Below are 25,349 nucleotides of genomic sequence, written 5' to 3'. Positions count from 1 at the left end.
TCCCTTGATTCACTGGTTCCCTGAGAATACAAGTATTTTGAAAAAAACGTCAACATATGAAATGTTGGTGAGTTCATAAGTAGTGTTTGAAATCGAATGTTTATATTGTTTGAAAAACCACCAGAAAATCCGATATTTTCTGAAAAGAAAAGCTTTCAAAAACGTTTGTGAAGATCCATAGGTATGCTTGTTTGTTTCTATACTTGTAAAAAAATGTTCGTTGAAGATGTATGCGTTTCAAATCTGTATGTAATGAAAACCCTAGGGAAACCCGATGTTCCCCTAGTTCTTTTGAAATCCCTTGAGTTGCGTTGAAAACATTATGAAAATAGCAGTATCGGTCCCAAGCGACGTTGGAAGGTTCTCGAGCATTGATTATTTACTACAAACCCGCATTACACAAACGCCCAGTTTGTAGTTATACTAATGAACCCGAAGGCGTCGTCCGTACTAATCACGTTATCCAATCGCCCGGACTATGTGTGGTCCCACATCCGAAGAGAAAGAGGTCACGAAGACCCCGGTAACTCTATTAACCGGCTGGGGAAAATATGCGTGCGAGGGGTCCCCGACCCGCCTCGTAAAATGTGTAGACTTTTCTAGCAATACCATGGACCCTTGGGGACCAGTGGTACAAGCCATTGAAAGTCACCCTACGTTGTGCCAAGTCGGTAAAACTCAACACTTCGTAGAAAAAAAATGTCTTCGGGCCTTAAGATCAGGTCATTGGGCTAGCTAGGCCCAACAAACAAGATTTTACACTTTTGGGGCCCGAAGATGGTGCGTAGACGTCTGTGCACACTCGTGTGTATATGTATTACCAATCGTTATTTGTATGCATCAAAGAGTTAGTAGTTGTAGATTTCCATTGGCTCGAGACCGAGCCAATTCGTTTAGCAACGACTTGTGGTATTGTAATGAGTTGTATTTCGTTGATAGTCGAGGTGTCATTATTTGATCAAATTGTACACATTGAATCAGCCTTGAAATATTTCTGTTTTCAGCCCCTCATTATTTGTAAAATTTACATTTTCAACCCTTTTATTTAAATATTTCCCGGTTTGGTCCTTAAACTATTTTTCTTGACATTTTAACACCAAAAATTATTGAAATTAATATTTTCCAGCATATTTTCAAAGAAAACAGTTTAAGTCCCTGAAAATGCAGTTTTTCTCGGTTTTAGCCCATCTTTTCGCAATTTTGACAATTTTGGCCCAAAATGGAAAATCTTTGCAACTTTGGTCCTTTTTAAATTTAAAAAGCATTTTAAACCTTTGAAAAGGATTTGGAACACTTATAGTCCACTGTTTTACAGAAAGTTACAGTTTTGGCCCTCCAAAACAGAAAAATTCGCATAATGGGCCTTATTGGGCCGAAATTTTCATTTTTAGCCCAATAGGCTTGAAATTTATGTTTTTAATCCACCAATTGAATAGAATTCCAGAAATAGTCTTATGAAAACTGTTTTGGCACATTCCAACCATCAGAATCTGTAAAATGTCAATTTGGGCCCTTAATTTTGTATTTTTCACATTTTTGGCCCAAAATGTGTGTTTTTAGCTTAAAGAAAATTGTTACTAACCACTTGGCTATTTATCTAGTATCACTTATTATGTAGGAACATATTTGAAGCTAATATCATAAAACATGAGTTATATCTCGGTTTTGAGGGGTTTAATGGCTAGATCCAACATTAAAACACATATAAGCATACATATAAGCATGGAAATCATACAAGGCATACAAATACATATAGATCTACACCTTCACTTGTATTCCCCCCCACAAAAACTCTTAAAAACAGAAAATAGGGGTATGAATCTCACCTTGAGTGGGTAGTTTCGGTTCTTGAAGAAAAATTGGAAGAAATGAAGTGATTTTTGGCCCTTGCACTCCTTGATGAACTTTTCGAGATTATGGGGTTTCTAGAGTGCAAGATCACGGTTTTTACATGGATTAGGAAGAGATTTTGATAATAAAAGAATTTAAACCATAGATCTATGCATAATCTTACCTTAGATGATGATTTACTTGCAAAATCCTCTTGGAAAGTCCCTAAATTTCGAGATTTTTGGAGAGGGGAGGGAAGGAGAGTTCTTTGAGTGTTCTAGAGAGAAAGTTGAGATATTTTGGTGTGTGTAAGTGTGTATGGCCGAGAGTGAGAGAGGAGAGAAGAAGAAATGATATTTGAGGTGATGGTTGCATGGAGATATGGGTTTTCTTGCATGGAAATCCTTTGGTTAATAGTGAGGTGGCACACTTAAGTCAAATATCTTCAAATCCTCTTGGGCTTGGGTATTGGGCCGAAACATGGAGGGGAAAAAAAAGAAATTTGGGCCTTTTGCTCCTAAGCCCAATATTAGAGTTAGCCTTAGGTATGTTTTTAGTCTAAAAGAATGTAGTAGGATTTTTATATTTTTATTGGACTAGTTTAGGTTATTCATGTATCAAGGCTTTTAATTTATTTAATTCTAGGCCCAACATGACCTAAAATGTTAAAATAAATAAGTGTGGGTCCAATTAGAGCCCAATTAGGGTTCTAAGCCCATAATAGTCTAATTGGAAGCTTATTGGCCCATTTGGATCCAATAAGGAAGTTCTAGCCTAAATTAGACTTAATAAGAACTTCTAGGGTCTCCAATTGTTTGATGACTATTTGTACTCCTAGCATGTTGTATTTGATTGAAGTTTTTGATTCACATAAATTTGAATGTATAGATTACATGGCTCAAAATTTACAGTTGTGACAATTTTCAATATTTAGTGGGTTGGTTGTGAAGCTGACGTGACGCACATGTGGCAACACTTTTTCGGTGGGGTGAGTGTGACCACTCCCCAAAGCCTAAGCTAGGCTACGGGGAGTGGCAACACTCTTATCACCTTGCCGTATCAACTTTTTGAGTGACATCTCATTTTTCTTTGTTTAGCACTTAATCTTAGCATATGCTAGAGAATGGTAACACTTCTAGCAGTCAATTTTATTTTTTATTTTGATTTTCTTTTCTCTAATTTAATTAAATTACTTTATTTTAATACACAAACATGTTTTATACACAAATATTAATCAAATTTTATTTTTTTAAACCACCATCAATGTTTGATGCTTGGACCAAATTTGTAGAGAATTATCAAATGAGGGTTAAAACAATTTAATTGAAATCAAAGTTTTGAGAATGGAACTATATTTGTAAACAAATTTTTAGTGAGGGTAAGAAAATTGAGAACCAATGAGATGCAATGATTTCTTTCTCTCTCTAATCAACAACGTTAATATGTTTCACTTTCTTCTCATCACATACATAGCGAAAGAGTATTAGCGACCCCCCTAGCGAGTGCTAGGGGTGGTATGTTGTACCCTTAGCGATTTTAACGTGTGTGGATAACGACCCCCACTCTGTCCAGCATAAAACCTAGGTTCTCCTTCATCCACACCAATCAAAAAGTTACTTAAAATTAAAATATAAAAAATACAGATTCAAAAATTGAATTACAGAATTTCCATCATGATTCATGCATGTAGCTCTTCACGCCAATCGGTTAGTTCTCTATCACCATATCCTTCTGTGTGTTTTCATCTTTAATCGCTCCACTAGAGTTACTAAACCCAAATTTCGTCTAGTATAAGTACCTTTGATGTAGGAAAATATAGGGTTTGTGGTGGAGATCTAGATACCAACTTGGATCGTGATATCACTTTCCGAACTGATATTTCTACCTTATGCCTGGGTTACAAGAAATTCGGCATAGGATAATCCAAGTAGACACTTACGGTTCTAGGCACAGAAATCATAAGCCAATTCGCTAGAGAGATTCTGTGAGAGTTTAATGAAAATGAGAGCTAAAAATCATAACCCTCTTCTCAGAAGGAAGAGTCATTTATACATTAAACGAGATTAGGGTTTCATTAGGGTTAGGCCGTATTTAGTTGCTTTGGAAGCAAGTCAGGACAATCCGGATTAGGGTTACCAAAACTAACGAGTTTCATTAGTTTTACCATAATCATCCCAGCCAGGGGCTCTGCCCCTTGGACCCTGCTAGGAGTGTTGCCCCTAGACCCCGCCAAAGGGGCACTGCCCCTTTGGAAACCCCAGACCCATGGGCTCTGCCTCTGGACCCCCGACTAGTCGTCGAACCGGCTTTTAATTTGATCTTATACATGCGTGCACTCCGCACCAAGCCGTACACATATTAGAATATAGATTATGAAGCCCCTTAGCTCACATGCTAATTCTAGTTACATAAAATGACATGGTGACACTAAAATCACCAGCATTTGAGACATAAGATTTATTAAAATAATAGAGTTACTAAACTAAGTTCTCCAAAGTACACCCAAAGTCTACTTTCCAAGATACTAATTTTATAGAAATTTATATACTTCAATATAACAATGGGGACATACAAGCTAATATCAAACATGCCAAGAACATAATACAACATACAATCACATGAACCACATAATCACTGACAAGTATCTACTAAGACCAAACAATCTTGAAGCTAAGACTTCCCTTTAAACTCTATCCAATGCAAGGCATAACTTTCACTGCACAAGGTACAAGTCAATGCAACTTTATCACTTTGGATTTGTACAAAGTCACCAGGTGCAGTTAGTATTGATTGTTATCATAAACCACCCACTTTTTGAAATACCACCATTAAGGTTTTACTAGACTCATGTCTCAAAAGCAAGAAGTGGGGCATTGATGTTGTCTGTTGTACTAGAAAATTTAATCGGCTTCAAAGCTGGATCTTGATATGCAGTGATTAGTTTCTCACGAAATTCAGATATTGTAGGGTCATTTTCGTCACGTTTGTCTTTCTTTGTCATCAACTATACCACCAGTAATTGCGAATTAGATAATACTAGACCATATACTATAATAATAGTAATAATAATTATTATTATTTCGACATACCTCAACAGGATAGCCTTTGAAAAGTGGTGAAAATCGCTTTTGGCAGTAGCCATTGAAGAGAAGCGTGATGATTGGAAGTGGAATAGTCAAAGTGGAAGCTAAGGAAAGTTGCTTAAGACCAAATATCCCAATAGCAATCAATTGCATTAATATCAATGAAAAAATTGTACAATGGTGCACAATTGGCCAAAACTGTCCACCAGTTTCAAATTTCGGTGAATAAACATACAACAACTGTACAAAGAAGAAAACGTCATCAGTACAATTACTAATGGACAATGGAAACTGGAAAGTGGACAACGGAAAGTGGAAAGTGGATAGTAGAAAGTGGACAGTGGACAGTAGACAGTAAAGTAAACAGTAGACAGTGGACAGCAGACAATAGACAAATAATTCATGAATCCATCTAACCTGGTGACGATAAACTAAGTATCCCATACAGAAGTAAACCAGTAGAAAAGGCAGAATTAAAGGTGACTGGAAAAAGTATGTAATGCCAAGAAGTCCAAATAAGAGAATGTTTGGGATCTCTCTGGCGTAAGAGAGTGAAGGCACTTCAAATTCTTCATCACTTTCAGTGGCAAAAATTCTTTTTATGTAACTGAAAATGAGGGGCGTCAAGCGTAAAAGTTCTGAAGCTGTATTAGTCCAGCCAGATGTCACAACGTATGATATAAAGAATGACGCCTATAAAAAAAAATAGAGGTTAGAATTAATGATATGATAACATGAGGGTTATATTTAAAAATATTTTCACCTGTCCTGGAACAGCAGCAGCTAATATACTTGGTATTTGCTTAGGGTTGAGAAAGACATTGATGCGATACAAAATAGATCCTGATAAAGCGTTTGCAAAGAATACGTTCCATATGATAAACCATAGCACTTTTATACATGCACTTCTCTCTATCTGACTATGTGAAACATAGCTTTGAATTGAGGATAAAAATTTCATGACAGGTGGCGCAATTTTTAAAAACGTCTTGAGAATTAGACTCGGAAGATATCCGGTGATGACCTGGCTTACGACATTTCTGCAAGTTATAAATTACTTGTGTTAGCCTTATAGGATGTTATTAAGTAGTTGATCACAAATGAACTAAGCGAGTATACATTCATAATTTGTTTATTATAACATCATACTTTCATTTCTTCGTATACAACATTGTACTTTGAAAAATCTACCGAGTTATAGCTATGTCTTCAAAATACAAATCAATTTTGAATTCTATAACTGATTAGATTCTGCAAAGAGTAATGTCGTATTAAGATAAATTTGAAACAATAGTGTTATACCGTAGTAGATTTTCCAAAGTACAACGTTTGTATAAGAAAAGAAGTGAAAGGACTATGTTGTAATCGAAAGAAATGAATGTAGGATTATATAATATACAAATTAATGAAAGTAGGTTGTTAATTCTTGTATTTAGCTTAAAGCAAAAAGCACATGCTTAACACCATACATAAAAGGTAACAACAACAATACCTATGGTCCATATGAAAGGAATAAAAAAAAATGATAAATTGTACCATCTGAGCGGCCCATGTCAGCCCCCTCAAGGCCCACGTGGGAGGTCATGCACCTCAAACCACTAGGCTTCCATCGCAGGGGAAGGGTAAATATGTAATTTATGCAAGGTAGAAATGCAATGAACACTCACATATTCAATATGCCTTTTAGAAAAGGGAATAAAATCTCCAACGTGTATAGATTTGTGAGACCTTGCACTATGATAACGGGTATGAAGAACAAAATTGTAAGAGCCGTACATGCAAGAACCACCACTACATTCCCAATCCACCTTGTTAAAAAAGATGTAGAAAAGAAGGCCCAATATATGTCTCGGTCTTCTGGGGCCGGATCAGTAAGCCACTCGGTAGGATTTTGTCCTTGTTGTATGTTTAAAGTTATTGCGGCTCCAATCCGTGATTTGAATGATACAAATGCAGCACGAAGTTCCTACCAAATTGAAAATTATCAACCAACCAAAAAAGTTATATTAACATTAAGTATAAAAAGTAATTAAGTTAAGTAGATCCCACTTCTATACAAATACAAATACAACAACAATACCCGAGTCACATAAGAATGGGGTAAGGTGGAGGATAATATATGAATGTGAGAAAGTAAATAACTCGCCTTTCCGTTAAGCAACGATTGTTGCTTTTTTGCTTCATCTTCTAGAACTTCTAACTCCTTCTCATAATACTCCACGAGATCAACTTTCGGCCCAAAAAGCCCCAAACATCCAACACGACCATACCTTTGAGAACTTTGCTTTGTGGACTTCAAACTGACAAGCTTTCTATATATCTTTTCAGCATCATCCTAGAATGACATTAATTATAACACGAAAACGAATTTAATGGATCAAGAATGTCAATTATCGGATCATGTAAAAGCTTCAAAAGTTGACTTACAAGTAGCTTCCAAATCTTTGAAGTGTTATAGATCATATAATGTGATAGATATAACGTAGGATAACACTCGGAGAAAAATTTCTCAACAGTTTCACTTAAGCTCTCTGTGGATGACTTTGGGACACCTCGAACCAATACAGTAAATTCATTGGGCTTAGGCTTAGATGAGGAGTAGAATGCAAGCCTTTTCGAAGCGATATAACCAAACTCCTGCATATAATAATAATAATAATAATAATTAAAGCGGTTATTCACTGGGAAAAGGATATTGAGTAGTTATTAGTAAAAGGATGCTTACTACATAAAGAAGATAGCAAACAAATGCAGTGAAGGCATACACCGCACCAAAGTGAATCCATAACCTTTAAAAGTTCCAAATAATGTGATCAGAGTAAACTGTAACATTTAACTGTTGAAGAATCAAAAAGGTAAAGTAGTAAAAATCACCTTTTGGATCCATCATTGACATTTGAAATACTGAATGATTCAAGGGACGCGTTTGTAAAGTCGAAAAAATCAATATATATCTGATTTCCCATATAATTGATTGGTAGAAGAATACATAGGCCAACTACCGCAGCAAAAGTGAATACCTTCAAACTGTAATGAAGGAAAAAGATTACATGGTTTGGAATCTGATATAAAGGATGAGAAATGTGGAAATAAAATTACAACTGATCACAGATGAGATTAGTTGCTTAATGCTTCATCTACTAAGTGGAACAACAAAATTCGGTTGACATTTTTTAGATTTGTTGGTTTATATTAAAAAAGGAATATGTCCTACATTGGTAGAGTGTAGGAAGGTGAAGTTGGCTTCATGCCTAGAAAAAAAGTATTGAAGGCTTTGGCTACAATTTACAAAGTTTTCCGAAAGAGCCCCAATCAAATAAACTCTAAGTACTTTGATTCTTTTGTTTTCTTCTCATGTTTTAGAGTAGAAAAGCATGAGTTGAAACTTTCGAAAGTGTGAGTGTAATTTAAGGGAATTGGCTCTGAGAGATTTGTCAGTGTGATTGTAATAATGTAACATAGTGATTTTTTCTCTATGGTTTTTCTTCGGATTTGGAGTTATCCACGTATATTCTTGTATTCAGTTTTCTCTATTGGGAATCTTTGAGACCATTTTTCCAACATGTTCTCCTATCTCACTACACTGTTGGTTGTTATCATTCTTCAAATTTCACGCTAAAAAAATATAACCTTACTTTGGGCGTGTTCAGAAAAACTAGCTGATAGCGGATAGTAGCTAGCGGGTAGCTGGTAACGTTTTGTTAAACACAACTTTTGGATTTGTAGTGTCAAACGAGGTTTTTTGTTAAAAATGGAGCTTTTTGTCAAACGATAGAAGCTAGAAACTCTTAAACGTTTTGTGCCAAACACGCCATTTGTTCAACATATCAACTTAAAATGGTTTCTTGCGTATAATACGATTACAAAATTCCACAAGCTGTATGGTATGAAAGTTAGTAACCTGAAGATATAAATGCGCATAAAGACAAAACCATCTAAACCCGAACGCATGAGGAGTTCATCTTCTGTGGGAAGCCATGCCATCCTCACCCAACTGGAAGAAGGAAGTAACCTTTCCAAGGTAGAATCATTTTTTGTTTCAGCAACTATCCGTGGTGCATAAACATCAGCATGAACTGGAAGCTTCCTTAATATGGAGAATAGACAGATGTATATAACACATAAACCGAAATTTATTCCAACAGAAACCAAAAGAGCAGAAAGAATCATCCTTCAGAATTATACTGTCTTAATTTGGTTCTTAATAGGTCCAGAAAAGTCTGTTGCAAAGAAAACATCTAAAATTAGTCTCTAGAATATATGAATCAGAATATTGGAAATAAAACTATTGGATTTGAATTAATAAAAATATCAAAGTGGAGACAGTAGACTGAATACACTATATAAGCAAAATAATGATATTTGTATACCTAATCCCCCAAGAATATCAAATAAAAATTTAGCAATTAAATAACAAAATGGATATTTTAATACAGCAAGAATGATCGAAGAACTGAACATTTTCGAAGCTGAACATGAAAATAATACCTGAATTAAATATTTGGAAGTTTCAGTCGACTACTAGCTCGACTTTGTTCCTGCTTTACCCATTAAACGGATTCCATTAGTGCAACCACTTATATAAGTTTGTGTCAATATCTGCTACTCGCCAAATGGTAAGAAAGAATATATATTTTTAATCAATTTTTATTTTAAAATGCTTTTGATAATAGAGTACAAAAAATAATAATATGTGTTTTTAACATTTGATTTTAAAATACATTTCTTACAATAATATTTAACTAAAATATGTATATTTATAAAGCAATTTAAAATTACAAAAACATGCATGTTAAGAAAAACATGAAAAAAGTTTGAGTAAAGAAGTTGTTTTCTAATGCAAATATAATTAATTGGAAATATGATTTTTGGGTACCGGGTACCGAACCGATAGGTACAATATGGTATCGGTTCGGTTCCGGGACCAGTATCGGCACTTTAGTACCAATTGTATTCTAGTACCGATTTTCTTTGTGCAACGGCTCATCTTTGGGGCTATGAAACTCCGCCTTAAGTACAAAAATAAGAGTTTACATGAGAATTATGAGTGTTCAAGGTTGAAGAAAATTTATGCATTCTCTCCGGTAGGGCCGGTCCAAAGATATAGTGAGCCTAGGGCGAAAATAAAAAATGGGTCACCCAAAGTCATAAATATAATAAAAATTAAATCGAAAATACACACACCGTTATAAAATTCACTGTTGATATTCAAAAACAAAAATATGGTCAAAATATTATAAAAACAACTAATTTAAAGAAAATATTTTTCCTAACATTTTTAGATAAGTTAGTTATATATATATATATATATATATATATATATATATATATATATATATATATATATATATATATATATATATATATATAACTTATACCACATACTTTAGGAATTTTGGGTCCCTTAGAGACATGGGCCCTGGGCGACCGTCCGGATTGCCCACTGTCAGAGTTGGTTCTGCTTTCCGGTAAAAATAATAAACTAAGTTCGAAAAATTTATGTTTTCAAATACCCATGTTGGGAATATGTAATGCAAGATATGTTCATCCAAATCAAAGGATTCTTAAGCCTAACATCTAGCCAAGACAAAAAAAAAAAAAAAAAAAAAAAAAAAAAAAAAAAGAGATACGTGAAGAAAATTCAGGTCGTACAAAGGAGTTTTGAGGGTCGTAATATGATACATGATCTAAGTTGGGCTCAAGGGTGTCCCTTAATTCGATTTGGTTTTGGTACTTACCGGAACCCGAAGCACCGAGTACCACTAGTCCTAAGAACCGAAATGCTTGATTTAATGGAATCAAGTACCTACCGGCATGCACGAAAGAGTTTTGAGGGTAGGAATATCATACATGATCTTACTTTGTTTTCAAGGGTGTCCCTTTAAATTCAATTCATTTTCGATACTTACCCAAACCCGAAGCACCAAGTAACGCTAGTCTCGAGAATCGAAATGCTTGATTTAAGACTACTAGGTGTGGGCAACATGTTATCACATGTTACCACACCCAAAATGTGTCATGTCAGCATCCTACTCATACATGGTGTTATAACACCCAAGGTGGAAATTGGCAACATCTAATAACATGTGATAACACCAATTATTATTATTATTTTTTTTTTGATGTTTTGTTTTCTATATTCCGAATTTGTTTTTTTTTATTTAACGCGTTATATTTGAAACGTAAAAATAAAATTTTAATAAATCTTAAATTAAAAACAACATAAAAAAATTACAACAAAACACAAACACATTTAAAAACCTAAAAAAACAAAAAAAAACAAAAAAACAAAAAAACAAAAAAACAAAAAAAACGATAAAACCTACATTTTTTGCCCTAAAACTATTCATCTTCATCTTCGTGACCAACATAGATGTAATCCGCCAAGTCTTCACGAAGTTGCATGCGTTTTCGCTGATCTTGAATATCAACCACTCTATGTAAATATTCTGATGTCCCTGGTTGAAATTGCACATGTCTTGGTTCCGTAGGCGAATACGTTGCAATATTGCGTCCTTTATCTTCAACAACCATGTTATGCATTATGATACATGCATACATGATATATCGTAGAGTATCTAACTCATAAGGTCTCGCTGCATGTTCAACTATGTGCCATTTTGATTTCAAAACCCCAAAAGCACGTTCAACGTCCTTACGTGCTCCTTCTTGTCGTCTCTTGAAATATTTGTCTCTTGGATCTATTGGGTGTCGAAACGCCTTCACAAACGTGGAATATTGTGGATATATTCCGTCTGTAAGATAATACCCAAACTTATATTCATTTCCATTCACTGTGAAAGGAGCATCCGGGGCTTTTCCTGACAAAAGGTCGTCAAATATTGGTGATTGATCGAGAACGTTGACGTCGTTGTTAGAACCCGCAACCCCGAAAAAAGCATGTCAAATCCATAAATCTTGTGAAGCAACGGCCTCTAATACCAACGAAGGCGCTCCATGATGACCGCTCGAATACTGGCCTTTCCACGCCACGGGGCAATTTCTCCATTTCCAGTGTGTGCAGTCAATGCTCCCAAGCATACCCGGAAAACTATGTCTTTCTTCATGCGCCGCATATAGTTGTTCATATCATGCAACGAAGGTTTGCGCAAGTATTGGTCACCGAAGGTTTCGACAACACCTCTTGTCAATAAATACAAACTTTCTCGTGCGCTCCTCTCAAACATTCTCATATAATTGTCAACAGAATCGGGCGACTCCCCCATTGCCATAAGTTTAATTGCAGCTACACATTTTTGCAACCCTGTGAAGCCTCGTTTACCTCTAGCATCATATCTCATTTGGAAAAATTCATACCTAATTAAATATTAAACATGCAAAAGTTTTATTTATTTTATCTAAAAATGACATTTTGTAAATTATAAAAGACGAGTCAAATGATACCTTGCTTCCATAGCGTTGACTATCCTTTGGAAAACATTTTTTCGCAAACGAAATCTTCTTTTGAAATCGCTTGGCTGGTAGACACAATTTTCCGCAAAGTAATCGTTGACTAGACGTCTATGCCCTTCCTCATGATCTCTATTTAACGTCGCACGTCGCGTGAGTAGTGGAGCTGGATCTGGCTGTAGTACGTTATCCATATAATACTGGTACATCATAGTCACGTACAAATCGTCATCGTCGTTATCATCATTGAACGGATGAGCTGGATCAAGACGATTCATATTTTCGGCTTTGAAATATTGAAAGAATTATGTTGTTGAGAGAGATTTATGTTTTTTGTAGTTAAAAATGATATAAGTTGTATATATTTTATAGTGTAATTTTTTTTTAATATTACCGTTTGAAAAACGGTCGAAAATTCAAAATTCAACGCGTTATAGCCCGTGATCGTGATAACGTATGGTAACATAACGCGTAATAACGGCTACCCGGGGCGGTGTTCCCCCGTTATGGCGCTGCCACATCAGATAACGCCTGAATGGCGTTGCCCACACCCGAGAGACTAATGGAATTGAGAATCAAGTACCGACCAACATATAGTTATACGGTAGTGGTTCGGGTTGGCACCATTGGGATTTTTGGCACCCTAATTTAAACGTTGTTTTTCATAATATGATTCGTAATATATTGAGAATATGATATTTATGCATCTAATTTAGGGAAATTGTTAAAAAAATCAATATGATATTTATGCATCTAATTTAGGGAAATTGTTAAAAAATCCTAATATTTTGGAAAAGTTATACTTTAGTCCAAAAAAAAATTTGAACGTAAAAGTCCCGATTATTTGAAAAAACACGATAATATGTCATTTCCTGTTAAAAGAAAAAAAAATAACTTTCTTGTTAATTTGAGTCAAAATAAATTTCTATGTTAAAAAAAAACTTAGAACTAAAATGTAACTTTTCCGAAAATATTTGCACGTTTCTGACAATTTCTCTCTAATTTATCTTATTAAAAATACTTAAATAGGCAAACGCCTCACTGTATTTTTTATCTTATATAATTATATATTTATAGATTATATATTTATATTTGTTAATAGATTTGTTAAGTTATTTTAATTTAATTTAGTTAAGATTTCGAATAAAATAAATAATAACGACTAATATTTATTAAGGAGGTTGTTTTTTGTTAAATGTTGTATGAGTAATATATATGATTGGTAGGTGATGTTTTCTTTTCGAATAAAACTATGTTTGGAAGATCAATTTAATAGTTAGTTTTTAGTTGAAAGATGAAAAACTAGTTGTTAAATAATAAAAAAAATGACTTTTGAAAAACTAGCTAATAAGTCAGTTGAAATATGTAAAATAATTTTAAAAGACATGTAGAAGATTGAATTTTTTTATAAATAATAAAGATGTATGAAACACCTTTCACTTTTGGTCATTGTGAATAGAAGCATACTTTAAAAAAAACTACTACTATAACTTAAAAGTAGCATTGCGGAAATAGTTTAGATAAAAACAAAAGGGAAATCTCCAAAAATGTCCCAAAATTTTATTCCCTCCGTTCCAATATTATAGTCCATCTTTCCTTTTTGATTTGTCACAAAATAATAGTCCACTTCTAAAAATAAATAACATTTTTACCAAAATACCCCCTCATTATTACTTAACCAGCTAAACATTTAATGGAACATTAAATGCAAAGTAATGACAAAATTGTCATTTTATTGTATAAAGTTAGTGGTAATTAATGCTTTCTTAATCTGTGTATTTTTTGTCTGTGGACAATAATATTGGGATGGAGGGAGTACCATAATTTACGAAAAAGTCTCAAACTAAAATTTGTTTACGAAAAAGCATGAATTACCGGCAAAAATGGCGATTTGACCCATTTTTCCCTATTTACTGGTTTCATTCTTACCTGTTTCATTATAGTCCCATTCTTTTACCCTAATTTACGAATAAGTTCCAAATTAAAATTCAGTGATGATTTGACCCTTTTCTCTATGTAACATACGTTTTATCGGTTTCATTGCTAACCCGGATGCCTAGTCATTAAATGAGATGATGAGATGGATATGTTAAGTTATATAATGCTATGTTTCGCATAAAACTTGATATCCTGATGTATTGTATATTTTTTGGAAATAAAACGCATCCAACGAAGACTATAATAATTACATAAACTATCAACAACTGCGTTTATTTTTACGTTTATAAGAAATATCAAATTGTCAATCTAATTTTATGTAACCCAATATATCCATCTCTTCAGACATCAACTCATTTTCTGCCATTTTTTCCTAGAATCACACATTTTATTGGTTTCTTGCCAACCTAGATGCATAGTCATAAACGAGTCGATGAGATGGATATCAAATTGTACAGTAAATGTAGCATTATATAACCCATCGTATCTATCTTATCAGTTAATTTAATGACTAGGTGTCTAAGTCAGCAATGAAACTGATAAAATGTATGTTACATAAAGAAAAGGGTCAAATCATCTCTAAATTTTATTTTGGGACTTATTCGTAAATTAGGGTAAAATAATGGGACTTTAGTGAAACAGGTAAGTAATAAAACCGGTAAACCGGAAAAAGGGGTCAAATCGCCATTTTTACCGGTAATTCATGATTTTTCGTAAACAAATTTTAGTTTGGGACTTTTTTGTAAATTAGGGTAAAATTTTAGGACTTTTCTGGAGATTTCCCAAAACAGAACGATAAAAAACCAAAACTTATGGGTGTTATCAAAACATCATAGTATAAACTATTCCCAAAAGTCAATAAGTAAACTCTTAAGGGAAAATGTCACCGTATCCCCCACGAACTTTCACATTTTTGTTTAAAAGGTCCCTATTGTTATTTTTGGCTTTATAAGTGCATGAATTCTCTTTTTACCGGCTAATAAGGGATTTTGCCCCAATTCAACCGGTTTCTTTGCCTAGTCATCACTTAACTCAGTTACAGAGTCAACTCACCCAACTCATATGACACATCAACGACTCACTAACGAGTTCCCTTGCTTGGGCCCTAAGGGTACAGTGGTCACCCAATTCATCACCCATTTTCGTTGCCAAGTTTGTTAGATTCACCAAAATGCCAGGTTATCAGCCATCTCATTGTATCTTAACATGAAATCGAATTAGGAATTTTTGGATGATGCAGAAGCGTATGGATGAGGTCCTTGACCTGTCTCTCGTCATTGAAATGGTGGAAAGGGCATTTAGGGCCGGGGGCAGAAGCCGGAGCCAACGAATAACAATTGATGATTCTTATCCATGATTGTTAAATCTTTTGCTCATCTGTTCTGGAATCGATCTTTGTGAGTAATGGCATTATCGACATCAATTTTGATTTTATCAATTGATTCTTTGTTTAAAAAAGTCTATCTACTCATTCTCGTTTCAACATCAATTTAGTTTCTTGTTTATGTCATTCGATGAAATTAATGATGATATGAAGATTCGATGTTATAAAGTTTTGAAAATACAAATAATTGTGGTAATGAACTCGACTGATGAGCTGTTTGATCTTAAAATCGATTTGAAGAAATGGGATTTGGTGTTTATGATGTGTTGGGTTCCGAATGGTTAATTTAACTCACAGGTTGTGTCATACGAGCGAATGAAATCGTGACAGGAACTCAATGGAATGAAATCGTGTTTGTAAGGGTGTTCTTGTAAGTCAAACTAAAAGGTAAAAATTGGAATTATTGATCTGTGAACGGTGTAATCGGATTTGAAGTACAGATATCAGAAGAGCAACTTTCATCTGCCATCGGAAATTGAACAGATGTTCTTACGGGTCAATGGGAAAGTCAAAACTATGTTACCTGCGAACGTTCGGCTCGAAATTGGCGTTGTGTTTGATCGATTTTGACGAATGGGTTCGTTGTTGGATACTTGACTTATCTCAGATTCTCAATTGGGGGTCGATGGATGCAGCCTGCTGAGGTGTGCCAAGGAGTGCGGGTATGTCTCCAGCGGTGGCAGTGGTCGTTGTTTCTTGGAGTTGACTTTCGGAATTGAGATGGAATGATAACAGGGGTTGGGGTTGAGGGAAAGTAAGACGAAGAAGAAGCAATGAGAAAGAAAGAAAGAAATGATGAATGCTATTTTGAGGGGAAGTGATGATAATGGCGATGGATTCCACATGGTTGTTCTCCCTCAATTTCGTGTTCTCCTGTTCGTATACATTAGGTGGCATCTGATCTGGCAAATGAGTAGATTTTTTTTAATGATGTGTATAAGATAACTGGCTGATTGTGAAAGGGGTGACCGGGTGACCCCTTCACTTTCTAGAAAATGGCCTTAAAAGCCGGTAAAAAGAGAATTCATGCCCTTATAAAGCCAAAAAATAACAATATGGACCTTTTAAACCAAAATGTGAAAGTTTGTGGGGCTACAGTGACATTTTCCCAACTCTTAAGTGTGTGATTTACAAGCATGGTTGGATGTGTTTCATTTGAATAGGTTGAAAAAATGATGTTGAATGCTTGGTGGTGCATTTGGAAGTTCATAAATGCACCGGTTTTTATAGAAGCAAACCGAGGAAACTTGTTTTATTTGATAGTAGTCACCTTTTCTTATAAGTGGATAGTGCATAGAAAATGTAAACGAACCTCATGGCTCCAAAATTTGTTGCTTTCTTCCTTATGCGTTTTTAAGTTCTCTAGTTCCTTGCTAGAGTCCTTTTTTAAAAAAAAATCATCCATTCAAAAAAAAAAAAAAAAACTCCTAACACTTATCATATCAGTTTTCACGTACTCTTATTTCTCTACACCTAAGACTCACATCAAAATAGTATGTTAGGTTGTGAAAACATAGCGAGATACATAAGGTTTGCGACTCATACCAACATACACAACTTACATTCTTTTATAACATCTTAAAAGGAACATGCTTCAAAAATATAAGAATCAACATATTTGGATGCATATAGATAAATACACTCATCCAAATCCTCTTAAAACTTTGGTCTTCACTCATAACATTGTGGTAGTAGTTGCGGGTGAACAAGTCAATATGCTTATGCCAGACTTAGCATGTGGTGGTATGGAGGGGGTCACCCATAACTGGTGGCATGGCGGGGATAAAGGAATTAATTGCCTATGCCCAACTTAGCAACGTTGTGGTCTAAGTGCAACTAATACCGGAAAAAGCACATCTTATTCCGAGTCACTTACGAGTAGTAAATCCGATTCGTGACCCATGGTGTGGATGATCAACACCAACAACTTAACAACTTAGCTTTTAGCAACTTTTCCGATCACTCATAGTGTCCCATTCTAATCCTCATTTAACAGATAATGATTGTGACATAAATAATTCAAGTTGAAACATCTTAAAAGAAAAATCACAAAGTATCACAAATTTCACACTTAGCACACATAACATCATATTATAGCACGTGGGAAAGAAAAATACAACTTTTATAAGGGATATATGCCACGAAAATTCTTAATTACCCGCCTTAATATTGGGCAAGTAGAGTCTCTATGTGTGCAATGGTTGTGATATTTGAATAGTCTATTGAGATTTAGTTAGGGGATGGTGGTGGAACGACAAAGAGGTCGGAAGCCTAGAGGCCTACATGTTGACGAGATGGCATGTAGGACGTAAAAACACATAGACTTGTGTCAACGAAATGACATGTAGGACATAAGTACATATACACCCGTATTGACGAAATGACATGTAGGCCATAAGTACACGTAGGCGCATGAGTCTAAGATACACATAATATTGGCAGATCATGAACCATTATTTCTATGCATGTATACGTATTGTAGTATATGGTATTTTTGGAAATTCATTAAGCTTTATGCTTACCCAATTGAATATACATGTTTTTCCAGGTACTTCATTGATTCCTGAGAATGGCAAGGTTCGAGTGTACATACACGCATTCACAACATGTTTCCGCTTAAATACAATTACTCTGATATACTTGAATAAATAAAAATGAAAATTTTGGGTTGAAAAGTGGGATGTTAAAGGGAGTAAAGGAATTTGTTTCTAATACAGATATGTAGATACAATTAGGATAGTTTCCTTTTATTCCTTTTATTTAGTTTCTTTATTTGTCTAGTTCTTTGCTTGCTACTCAAGCTTATCTCATGTATAAATAATATTAGCTATCTTTCAATAATAACATAATGCAAGAAATCAATTCTTCTTATTTAATCTAAATTCATTTTTCTTTAAATCAACTCGGTTCATAGAAAAAAGAAAACCAAACAATTGCAAAATTGTTTTCACTAAACAATCAAAACATAAACTACGAAGTTTAGAAAAGAGAAATATTTCGATTTAGGGAAGAAAGAAAATCAATTTCAGAGATCGAGAAAAGCTTCTTACCAAAGATTTCAAAGTTGGTGAGGACAAAGGCAACGACAATGGTGACGTCTCACAATGGTAATGATGATGAGGACAACGATGGCGTGTTCTCAAGATGGAGGTCGAAGGCTGGTGGTGTGCGACGGCGGCGACACTGTAGGATGGGGGCGGCGATGATGTACGAGGTTGGCGTCAACACTGTGCAAAGTCGAAGAGGGCAACAATGTGTCTAAGGGTTGAAGTCGAAGATGGCAGTGATGTTTGATGGAGGCTAGAATGATTAGAAGGAAACATGGTTAAGACAGAGAAGGAAACATGAGTTTTTTTTCTTCCATTCAAAGCATTTCCAATGCAAGTTTTTTTATTTTTATTTTTAAAGATTATGACCTTCCAGCAAAAAAAACTTTTTAAGTAAAAAAAATTATTCTATAAGTCATTCTCAAATAATAAAAAAAAAACATGATTTTATATATATTAAAGCAAATTTTTTTATTATACAAATTTTATATATATTAAAGTAATTTTTCAATTTGTTAGTAAAAAATTTAATAGGCAAATACAATAAATTTTTATTTTTTATTTTGTTTTATTTAAATCTTATGTATTAGAGATGATTACTTCTAACTTGCAAAATTAGCCTCTTAATGTATAAACACGTTGCAAGGCTTTTATGGATTACAATGTCACCTAGCGGTCGTTTTACCATCGTCCCTTCTTCTATTACCATCATCTTTTAATTATTATTTTTTTCCTTCCTTCATTCGAACAAGAAGACATACCGAAGAATTCAAATCATCCACCCGAGTCGGCAAGTCACCGGCAATCAAATTTAACATTAGATCCACTGCCAGAATCCGTCTAATTTTTCCGATCATCTGATTTCTCAGTTCTCCGTCGAGTGTAAGGTACGTCTTATTTGTACTAATTAGCTTTGGTAGTTGATCATATACGTGACTCGATCAAAATCGATCCGCTTATTATAATATTGATTAACAGGTAAAGTGAGATTTGATATTTATCCGTTTTCCTTTTCAATTAGTGTAATTCTTGTTTGATTCCGTTTACGTGAATTGAAGATTTGCTGCCGAGGAGATGAGTGATGTATTTGAAGGTTACGAACGCCAATACTGCGAGCTTTCGGCTGGATTGTCGAAGAAGTGTACATCGGCTAGTCTTCTCGATGGAGGTGAGCCAAAACCCTAACCCGATTCACAATTTCTTTCCCAATTATGTATTTGGCGTTGATATAATATGTTCTGGATTCTTCGAATCATGAGGTAACATAATTTTCAACTTCCTCACCAGTTATGTTGAAATACGTACCAAATTAGATTTCTTCAGCATCAACTGGCCTATTTATTGAATTTTTTTTAAAAGCGACATAATCGATTGTTCTTCCTCTGGAGAACTCTATTCTTTGCAACTACTGTTTAGATAACGCAAGGAGTGAAGGATCAATTTTGTTCATTTATTCTCATATTTGTAACTACTGTTGCTTGTTTCTATTTTCCTTACTCTACTCTTCAATATCCCATGGCTTCCACACATTAAACTCGGTTTAACTTTTGCTTCATATGTGTTGATTTCAATTTCATTGTTGAATTGCAGAGCAAAAGAAGCAGAAAATTTCTGAAATAACAGCTGGACTCGAACAAGCTGAAGCTCTGGTACCATATTTACATGTTATCACTTCTAAATAGTTTCTCAAACACACATTACAGATTAAAGTTATCTTTTTATATTGCTTCAGATACGCAAAATGGATCTTGAGGCAAGAAGCTTGCAGCCAAATGTGAAAGCTGTTCTCCTTGCTAAACTAAGGGAATACAAATCTGATCTGAATAATTTGAAGAGTGAAGTTAAACGACTTGCATCAAACAACTTAAATCAGGCTGCAAGAGATGAGTTGTTGGAATCAGGAATGGCAGATGCATCATCGGTATTCAACATTTTGTTATTATTTAGTTGAAATTCAAATTACATTACAAATTGCTGTTTTTAAAATGAAGAATGTAGGTTGCTAGTTTTTGCATTAAAGCCTTACAAATTGCTGATGTCACAGGTTTCAGCAGATCAAAAAGCAAGACTTCTTATGTCAACAGAGAGATTGAATAAAACAAGTGGTAGAGTAAGAGACAGTAGAAGGACAATGCTGGAAACTGAAGAGCTTGGGGTTTCAATTCTTCAAGATTTAAATCAACAACGACAGTCTCTCTTGCATGCCCATGGAACGGTATGTCTTTTAACAGTACTTACATGAGTAAAAATGACCATTTTACCCTTGTTTATTTTAACACGTTCCTGCAAAATGGTCTTAACATAAAACTATTATGTTAACATGAAAACAAACGGTTTGAACAATTTTCACCAAAAACAAGAATTTTATGTTAACATGATTAATCAAGAAACAATTTGAACAATTTAACTATATTCATTAACAACAAGAACTTTAACAAATAAGATAATCAAATCCACAATTTTCACATATTTATCAACAACATGAAACTTCCTGTATTTCTGATTGGTAAATAATTCAAGGTTCTATATCCTCTCCAAAACAGAGGCTAGCCTACAAGACAATGGGACAAAATTTTGAATTTAAATGATATGTAATAATTACACATGGATACAAACACATGTGTCTCAAAAATAATTAAACTTTATGATTATTTTTATTTATTTTTTCTATTTGTACTCCGATAAGCTATATATGGGTGTTCATTTTTTGACTTAATGTAGAAAGAATGACTCAATGACTTAATAAGAGAATCAAGGAAATGAGGCTTTCCTCTTTAAGTCTTAACTTTTTTAAAAATCACCCTCATTGATTATTTCCTTCCATTTTGTCATTTTCTTAAATGTTTTTTAAACATCATTTTCTCGAATATTTTTTTAAATATCATCTATTCAGACATCATTTAACCAAAAAAAAGTACATAGCCTAAGAGCATCTCCAATTGAGAGGTCAGGTATGAAGAATGAACCTTATAAATGTGTTTTTTACATTGAAGAGGGTAGCTTATTCACTTAGATTTTAATAAATGTTTTTTTTTTTTGTACAATTAACCCCCTTCATATGATAATATTTCATGTTACTCCCTTAATTATATTTCACGCTTAAAACTTTATTATTTTTGACTAATTAATTTGTTTTGTTTTAATCTTTAGTAGTAAATATTAACTTGTAACGGTTATATAATATTTTTATTGTTTTTTTTTATAACTATATGTAATAATTTTATCATCTTTTTTATTTAAAGAAATGACCTGATAAAAGCTTATAAAAGTAACAAATTAGATGAGGGAGCTCTATAAAACATTTCATAAAGATGAGGGTAAATTAATTTATTTCTTAAAAAAAAGTTTTAAAAATGGTCAGTGATAGGTGAAAGGTTTACGATGACAAGTTTTTGTTAAATAAAGTTAATGGAATACAAATCAAAAAAACTACACAAGAGGTTAATAAATATGGATACTCTTAAGTATATCATATCAACAACTTTTAAGTTGTTGGACACGTTTCATTTATAGCTAATTTTTTAATTAGTTTACCTATTTTGACATATGATAAATATTTACGGTATTGCCATTCTGATATTTAGCTTCATGGAGTTGATGACAACATAGGCAAAAGCAAAAAAATCATGACCAACATGTCCCGAAGGATGAGCAGGAATAAGTACATAATCGGGTCCATAGTTGCTGTTCTTGTTATTGCCATCATCTTGATCCTCTACTTCAAATTGAGGAAGTAGATTTTCAATTTCAAGTAAACCTATTTTATTTTATTTGATAATTGATACTCAAGAGTGTTTCCCAACTCATTTGTTGGCTTTTGTTATTCTTGCATGTGTGCTCTTCCTTGTGGATTTGTGATATTTAATTTCTATTCAAAACATGAAATTCCAAAAAAAAAAAAATCAACTTTTATGCCTTTTACACTTGTATTTCGTATCGGTTTTTCATCATGGAAGTTCTTGTTAACATATCACTATGGCTTAGTTTTGTTACATTGGATTGGACAAGTTGTTTAGGGCTCTGTTTGGTCTGTTGACGAGGATGAGGGGTGCATTCATTTTATTTTACACATGAGAGATTGATATCAGTGTCCAACAATAATAGTCACAACAAAGTCATAGTCATAGTTATAGTTTTATCCCTAAAAGAAGTGAAAGAGCTTCTACTTAGAATGTACAATGAAATCTACTCTTACTTGTGTTAAATTGAACCATCATTCTCTATTTTATTAAACCCCCTTCAAAAATCAATTAACAACTCGGCATTTTAATTGTGTTTTATGCACAAGTATCTCTACAAAAAGAATGGTGAACCTCGCTCGATTTGCAATGTACAATTATCAAATGTACAATTATCAAATGCGCATAGTTTATACTAATTTCCTCATTCGTTCATTCTTGAATTTGCTATAATCGGCAAGCAAACTACCATTCACTTTATCCTTCATGTTCTCCACCAATCGTGTCAACACCTATCACCAAAACATTCATTATACAATAAAAAAAAACATACTTATATTTTTTTTTCCCATAATAGCAACTTACTTAAATTATTTTACCAATAACAACATATCTACATTTTCTTTATAGAAAACAACGTACTTAATAGGAACATACTTACAGTTCTTTACTTATAATAGCAACATGTAACAAGTAAAGATTAAAATTTTCATATTAGTAGGAAAAATGTAAGTATGTTTTGCTACTATTAGTAAAAATAAAAGTACATTGCTATTATTGGTAAAAAATTGTTCAGTAGGTTGCTATTGGTGTATCATGTTTAAGGTCTAACCGTTTGCGCGACATCTCTGCGAACATCTTCAGGGATCAAACCAAGCACGGGAGGTAACTCAAAAGTTATGGTCAATGTGAGTTGACCTTTAAGTCGACTTAGGTTTCCTTGTCTAAAAGGATACAATGCCCCTTTCACACCAAGCGAAAATTCAGATGGCTTCACAATATCTTCTAGCCCATGAAGCTCCCACCTTATCTAAGATTCAAATTAATTTATATTTTATAACCAACATTGTCAAACAAAGTCTACACAATCCTAAATCTGACTGAGTAAGAGACAAATCAGAGGAGCCCAGACTGAGTAAGAGGCTTTTAAATGTGTTATCAAACAGTCTAACAGACTCGGATTCAGTAAGAGGCATATCAAACAGTCCCCAAAAAGATTCATCTAAAAAAACTTACAATGTCAAGATCAAGAACTTTGGTGACTTGGGGTGGAACTCCAGCCGGGTAATCGTATCCGTTTGTTTTACATCTCAACCGCATGTCAATAACTGGATTACATGTCAAGAAAAGAAATTGTATAGGTAACATATGTACTCTCCATTCTTCCTACAAAACAGGAAAGTTGAAGCATATTAACCAATTAATTGAGCAAACATTCAATCAAATTCAGAACTGATATCATAGTATCACTGATGATTGATGAAATTCGGGTTCAGATAGGAAGAGAATAAGCATAACAAAATTATAGCTTGATGAACATGAAATTTGGTAAAGTAGACAGATGCATACGTCATTTAGTTGTTGGCTTCTTCGCTTATCAGGAAAAATAGCTTTGAAAACTCTGGGTTTATCCTCCAAATACTGATCGAACGATGCCTGTATCGTGTATCAACCACAACAAAAATCAATTTCTACCTCTAACCACACAAAATCATATGAATAACTGACACAGAAGTAGTATTGATTACGTTAGGGGTTTCATAGAGATAAATATCTGTAGCCATTCGCGAAGAGTAAGTTGAAGCATTCGACACTTTGCACTCAAATCTCCATCGGTTTCGTGAATCTGATAACAGTTCGTGTTTGCTCTTCTGCCAATTTTGCTTTAGTAGCTTGCGCTTCAAATCTCCCGTGAAACTGAAATTGGTGGCGGAATTTCTCTGGTGGTAGTTGCATGATCTTAGTACCGGAAGAACCGCCATTGTAATACGAGGATCAGCGGTTAAATAGTGTGCATTTAGGTTTGACAGGGAGAGGATGACGGAGAAAGGAGTCGCTACCGGAAAATGATGCGGTGGTTACGTCGAGCATTATCTTGAAAGGGAATTTGTGGAGTTTTAGGTGGCGGGCTATGAGTGGATGAGGAGCTTGCGTTTGGGTGTAGGGGTGGGGGTGCACCACCAAAACAATACATCAAACCTAGAGCTTGTTTTATCCCCGAGTCACCTTGGTTGTAACGCGTTATTTAAGACGAAGATTTTATATGTAATTAATTTTTTTATATTAACGCGTTATTTAAGGCGACGATTTTATATGTAATTAATTTTTTTATATGTATTTTCAACTATTATTATATTTTATACATATATATGAGTTAATACGGCGTTTTAGTAAAGCTTGACGGCAAACACAAGTTTTGGAGTCATGACGTGCTATGACGGAGCCATGACGAGTTTTTTAGAACCTTCAATCTACCACATATAAACAGTTATTTTAATAATAATAATCATTTTTTTTAAATGATCGTTTTTTTTGGAATAAAGCATTTCGGAATCGGGGTATTCATTCTGGAGTTTTTGGTCCGATACAAGAATCTTTGTACATTCCAGAGTACTATTGTCATCTTTGTATTTTGATTTGACAATACGGAGTTACGAACACTCGTTCCGAATAGCCATTCTGGACTACAAAAAACATC

General features: G+C 34.1%; 4 protein-coding genes across 5 annotated transcripts; 1 reads left to right on the top strand and 3 right to left on the bottom strand.

The window, feature by feature from the left end:
• Positions 1–4,340: 4,340 nt before the first annotated feature.
• LOC111893907 (CSC1-like protein HYP1) lies at positions 4,341–9,559 on the bottom strand. The gene is made up of 11 exons (XM_023889990.3): positions 9,402–9,559; positions 8,815–9,133; positions 7,788–7,940; positions 7,639–7,702; positions 7,341–7,550; positions 7,060–7,248; positions 6,581–6,879; positions 5,677–5,953; positions 5,331–5,606; positions 4,920–5,153; positions 4,341–4,834 (listed from the first exon to the last, which is right to left on the bottom strand). The coding sequence occupies exons 2-11, from the start codon at positions 9,081–9,083 to the stop codon at positions 4,676–4,678; spliced, it is 2,130 nt and encodes a 709-aa protein (XP_023745758.1). The 5' UTR covers positions 9,084–9,133; positions 9,402–9,559; the 3' UTR covers positions 4,341–4,675.
• Positions 9,560–11,255: 1,696 nt separating this feature from the next.
• Positions 11,256–12,601, bottom strand: LOC111893743 (uncharacterized). Its single transcript, XM_052771256.1, has 3 exons — positions 12,318–12,601; positions 11,890–12,230; positions 11,256–11,734 (listed from the first exon to the last, which is right to left on the bottom strand). The coding sequence occupies exons 1-3, from the start codon at positions 12,599–12,601 to the stop codon at positions 11,256–11,258; spliced, it is 1,104 nt and encodes a 367-aa protein (XP_052627216.1).
• A 6,783-nt stretch (positions 12,602–19,384) lies between these two features.
• On the top strand, positions 19,385–22,608 carry LOC111893925 (vesicle transport v-SNARE 11). Of its 2 annotated transcripts, none has more exons than XM_023890003.2 (6): positions 19,385–19,579; positions 19,751–19,860; positions 20,283–20,341; positions 20,425–20,613; positions 20,737–20,907; positions 22,277–22,608. In XM_023890003.2, the coding sequence occupies exons 2-6, from the start codon at positions 19,767–19,769 to the stop codon at positions 22,427–22,429; spliced, it is 666 nt and encodes a 221-aa protein (XP_023745771.1). In that variant the 5' UTR covers positions 19,385–19,579; positions 19,751–19,766; the 3' UTR covers positions 22,430–22,608. The 2 variants fall into 2 exon arrangements, with proteins under 2 accessions (XP_023745771.1, XP_023745780.1); XM_023890012.2 differs by having other exon boundaries at positions 19,714–19,860.
• Positions 22,609–22,887: 279 nt separating this feature from the next.
• On the bottom strand, positions 22,888–24,847 carry LOC111893917 (uncharacterized). Its single transcript, XM_023889997.3, has 5 exons — positions 24,400–24,847; positions 24,221–24,307; positions 23,888–24,037; positions 23,484–23,681; positions 22,888–23,163 (listed from the first exon to the last, which is right to left on the bottom strand). The coding sequence occupies exons 1-5, from the start codon at positions 24,631–24,633 to the stop codon at positions 23,062–23,064; spliced, it is 771 nt and encodes a 256-aa protein (XP_023745765.1). The 5' UTR covers positions 24,634–24,847; the 3' UTR covers positions 22,888–23,061.
• Between the last annotated feature and the right edge of the window lie 502 nt (positions 24,848–25,349).

The sequence above is a fragment of the Lactuca sativa genome, chromosome 4, assembly GCF_002870075.4.
Source record: "Lactuca sativa cultivar Salinas chromosome 4, Lsat_Salinas_v11, whole genome shotgun sequence".
In the NCBI taxonomy this organism is placed as follows: Eukaryota; Viridiplantae; Streptophyta; class Magnoliopsida; order Asterales; family Asteraceae; genus Lactuca; species Lactuca sativa.
The sequence above is the reverse complement of the archived record's forward strand: the minus strand, read 5'-3'. Positions and strand labels throughout refer to the sequence as shown.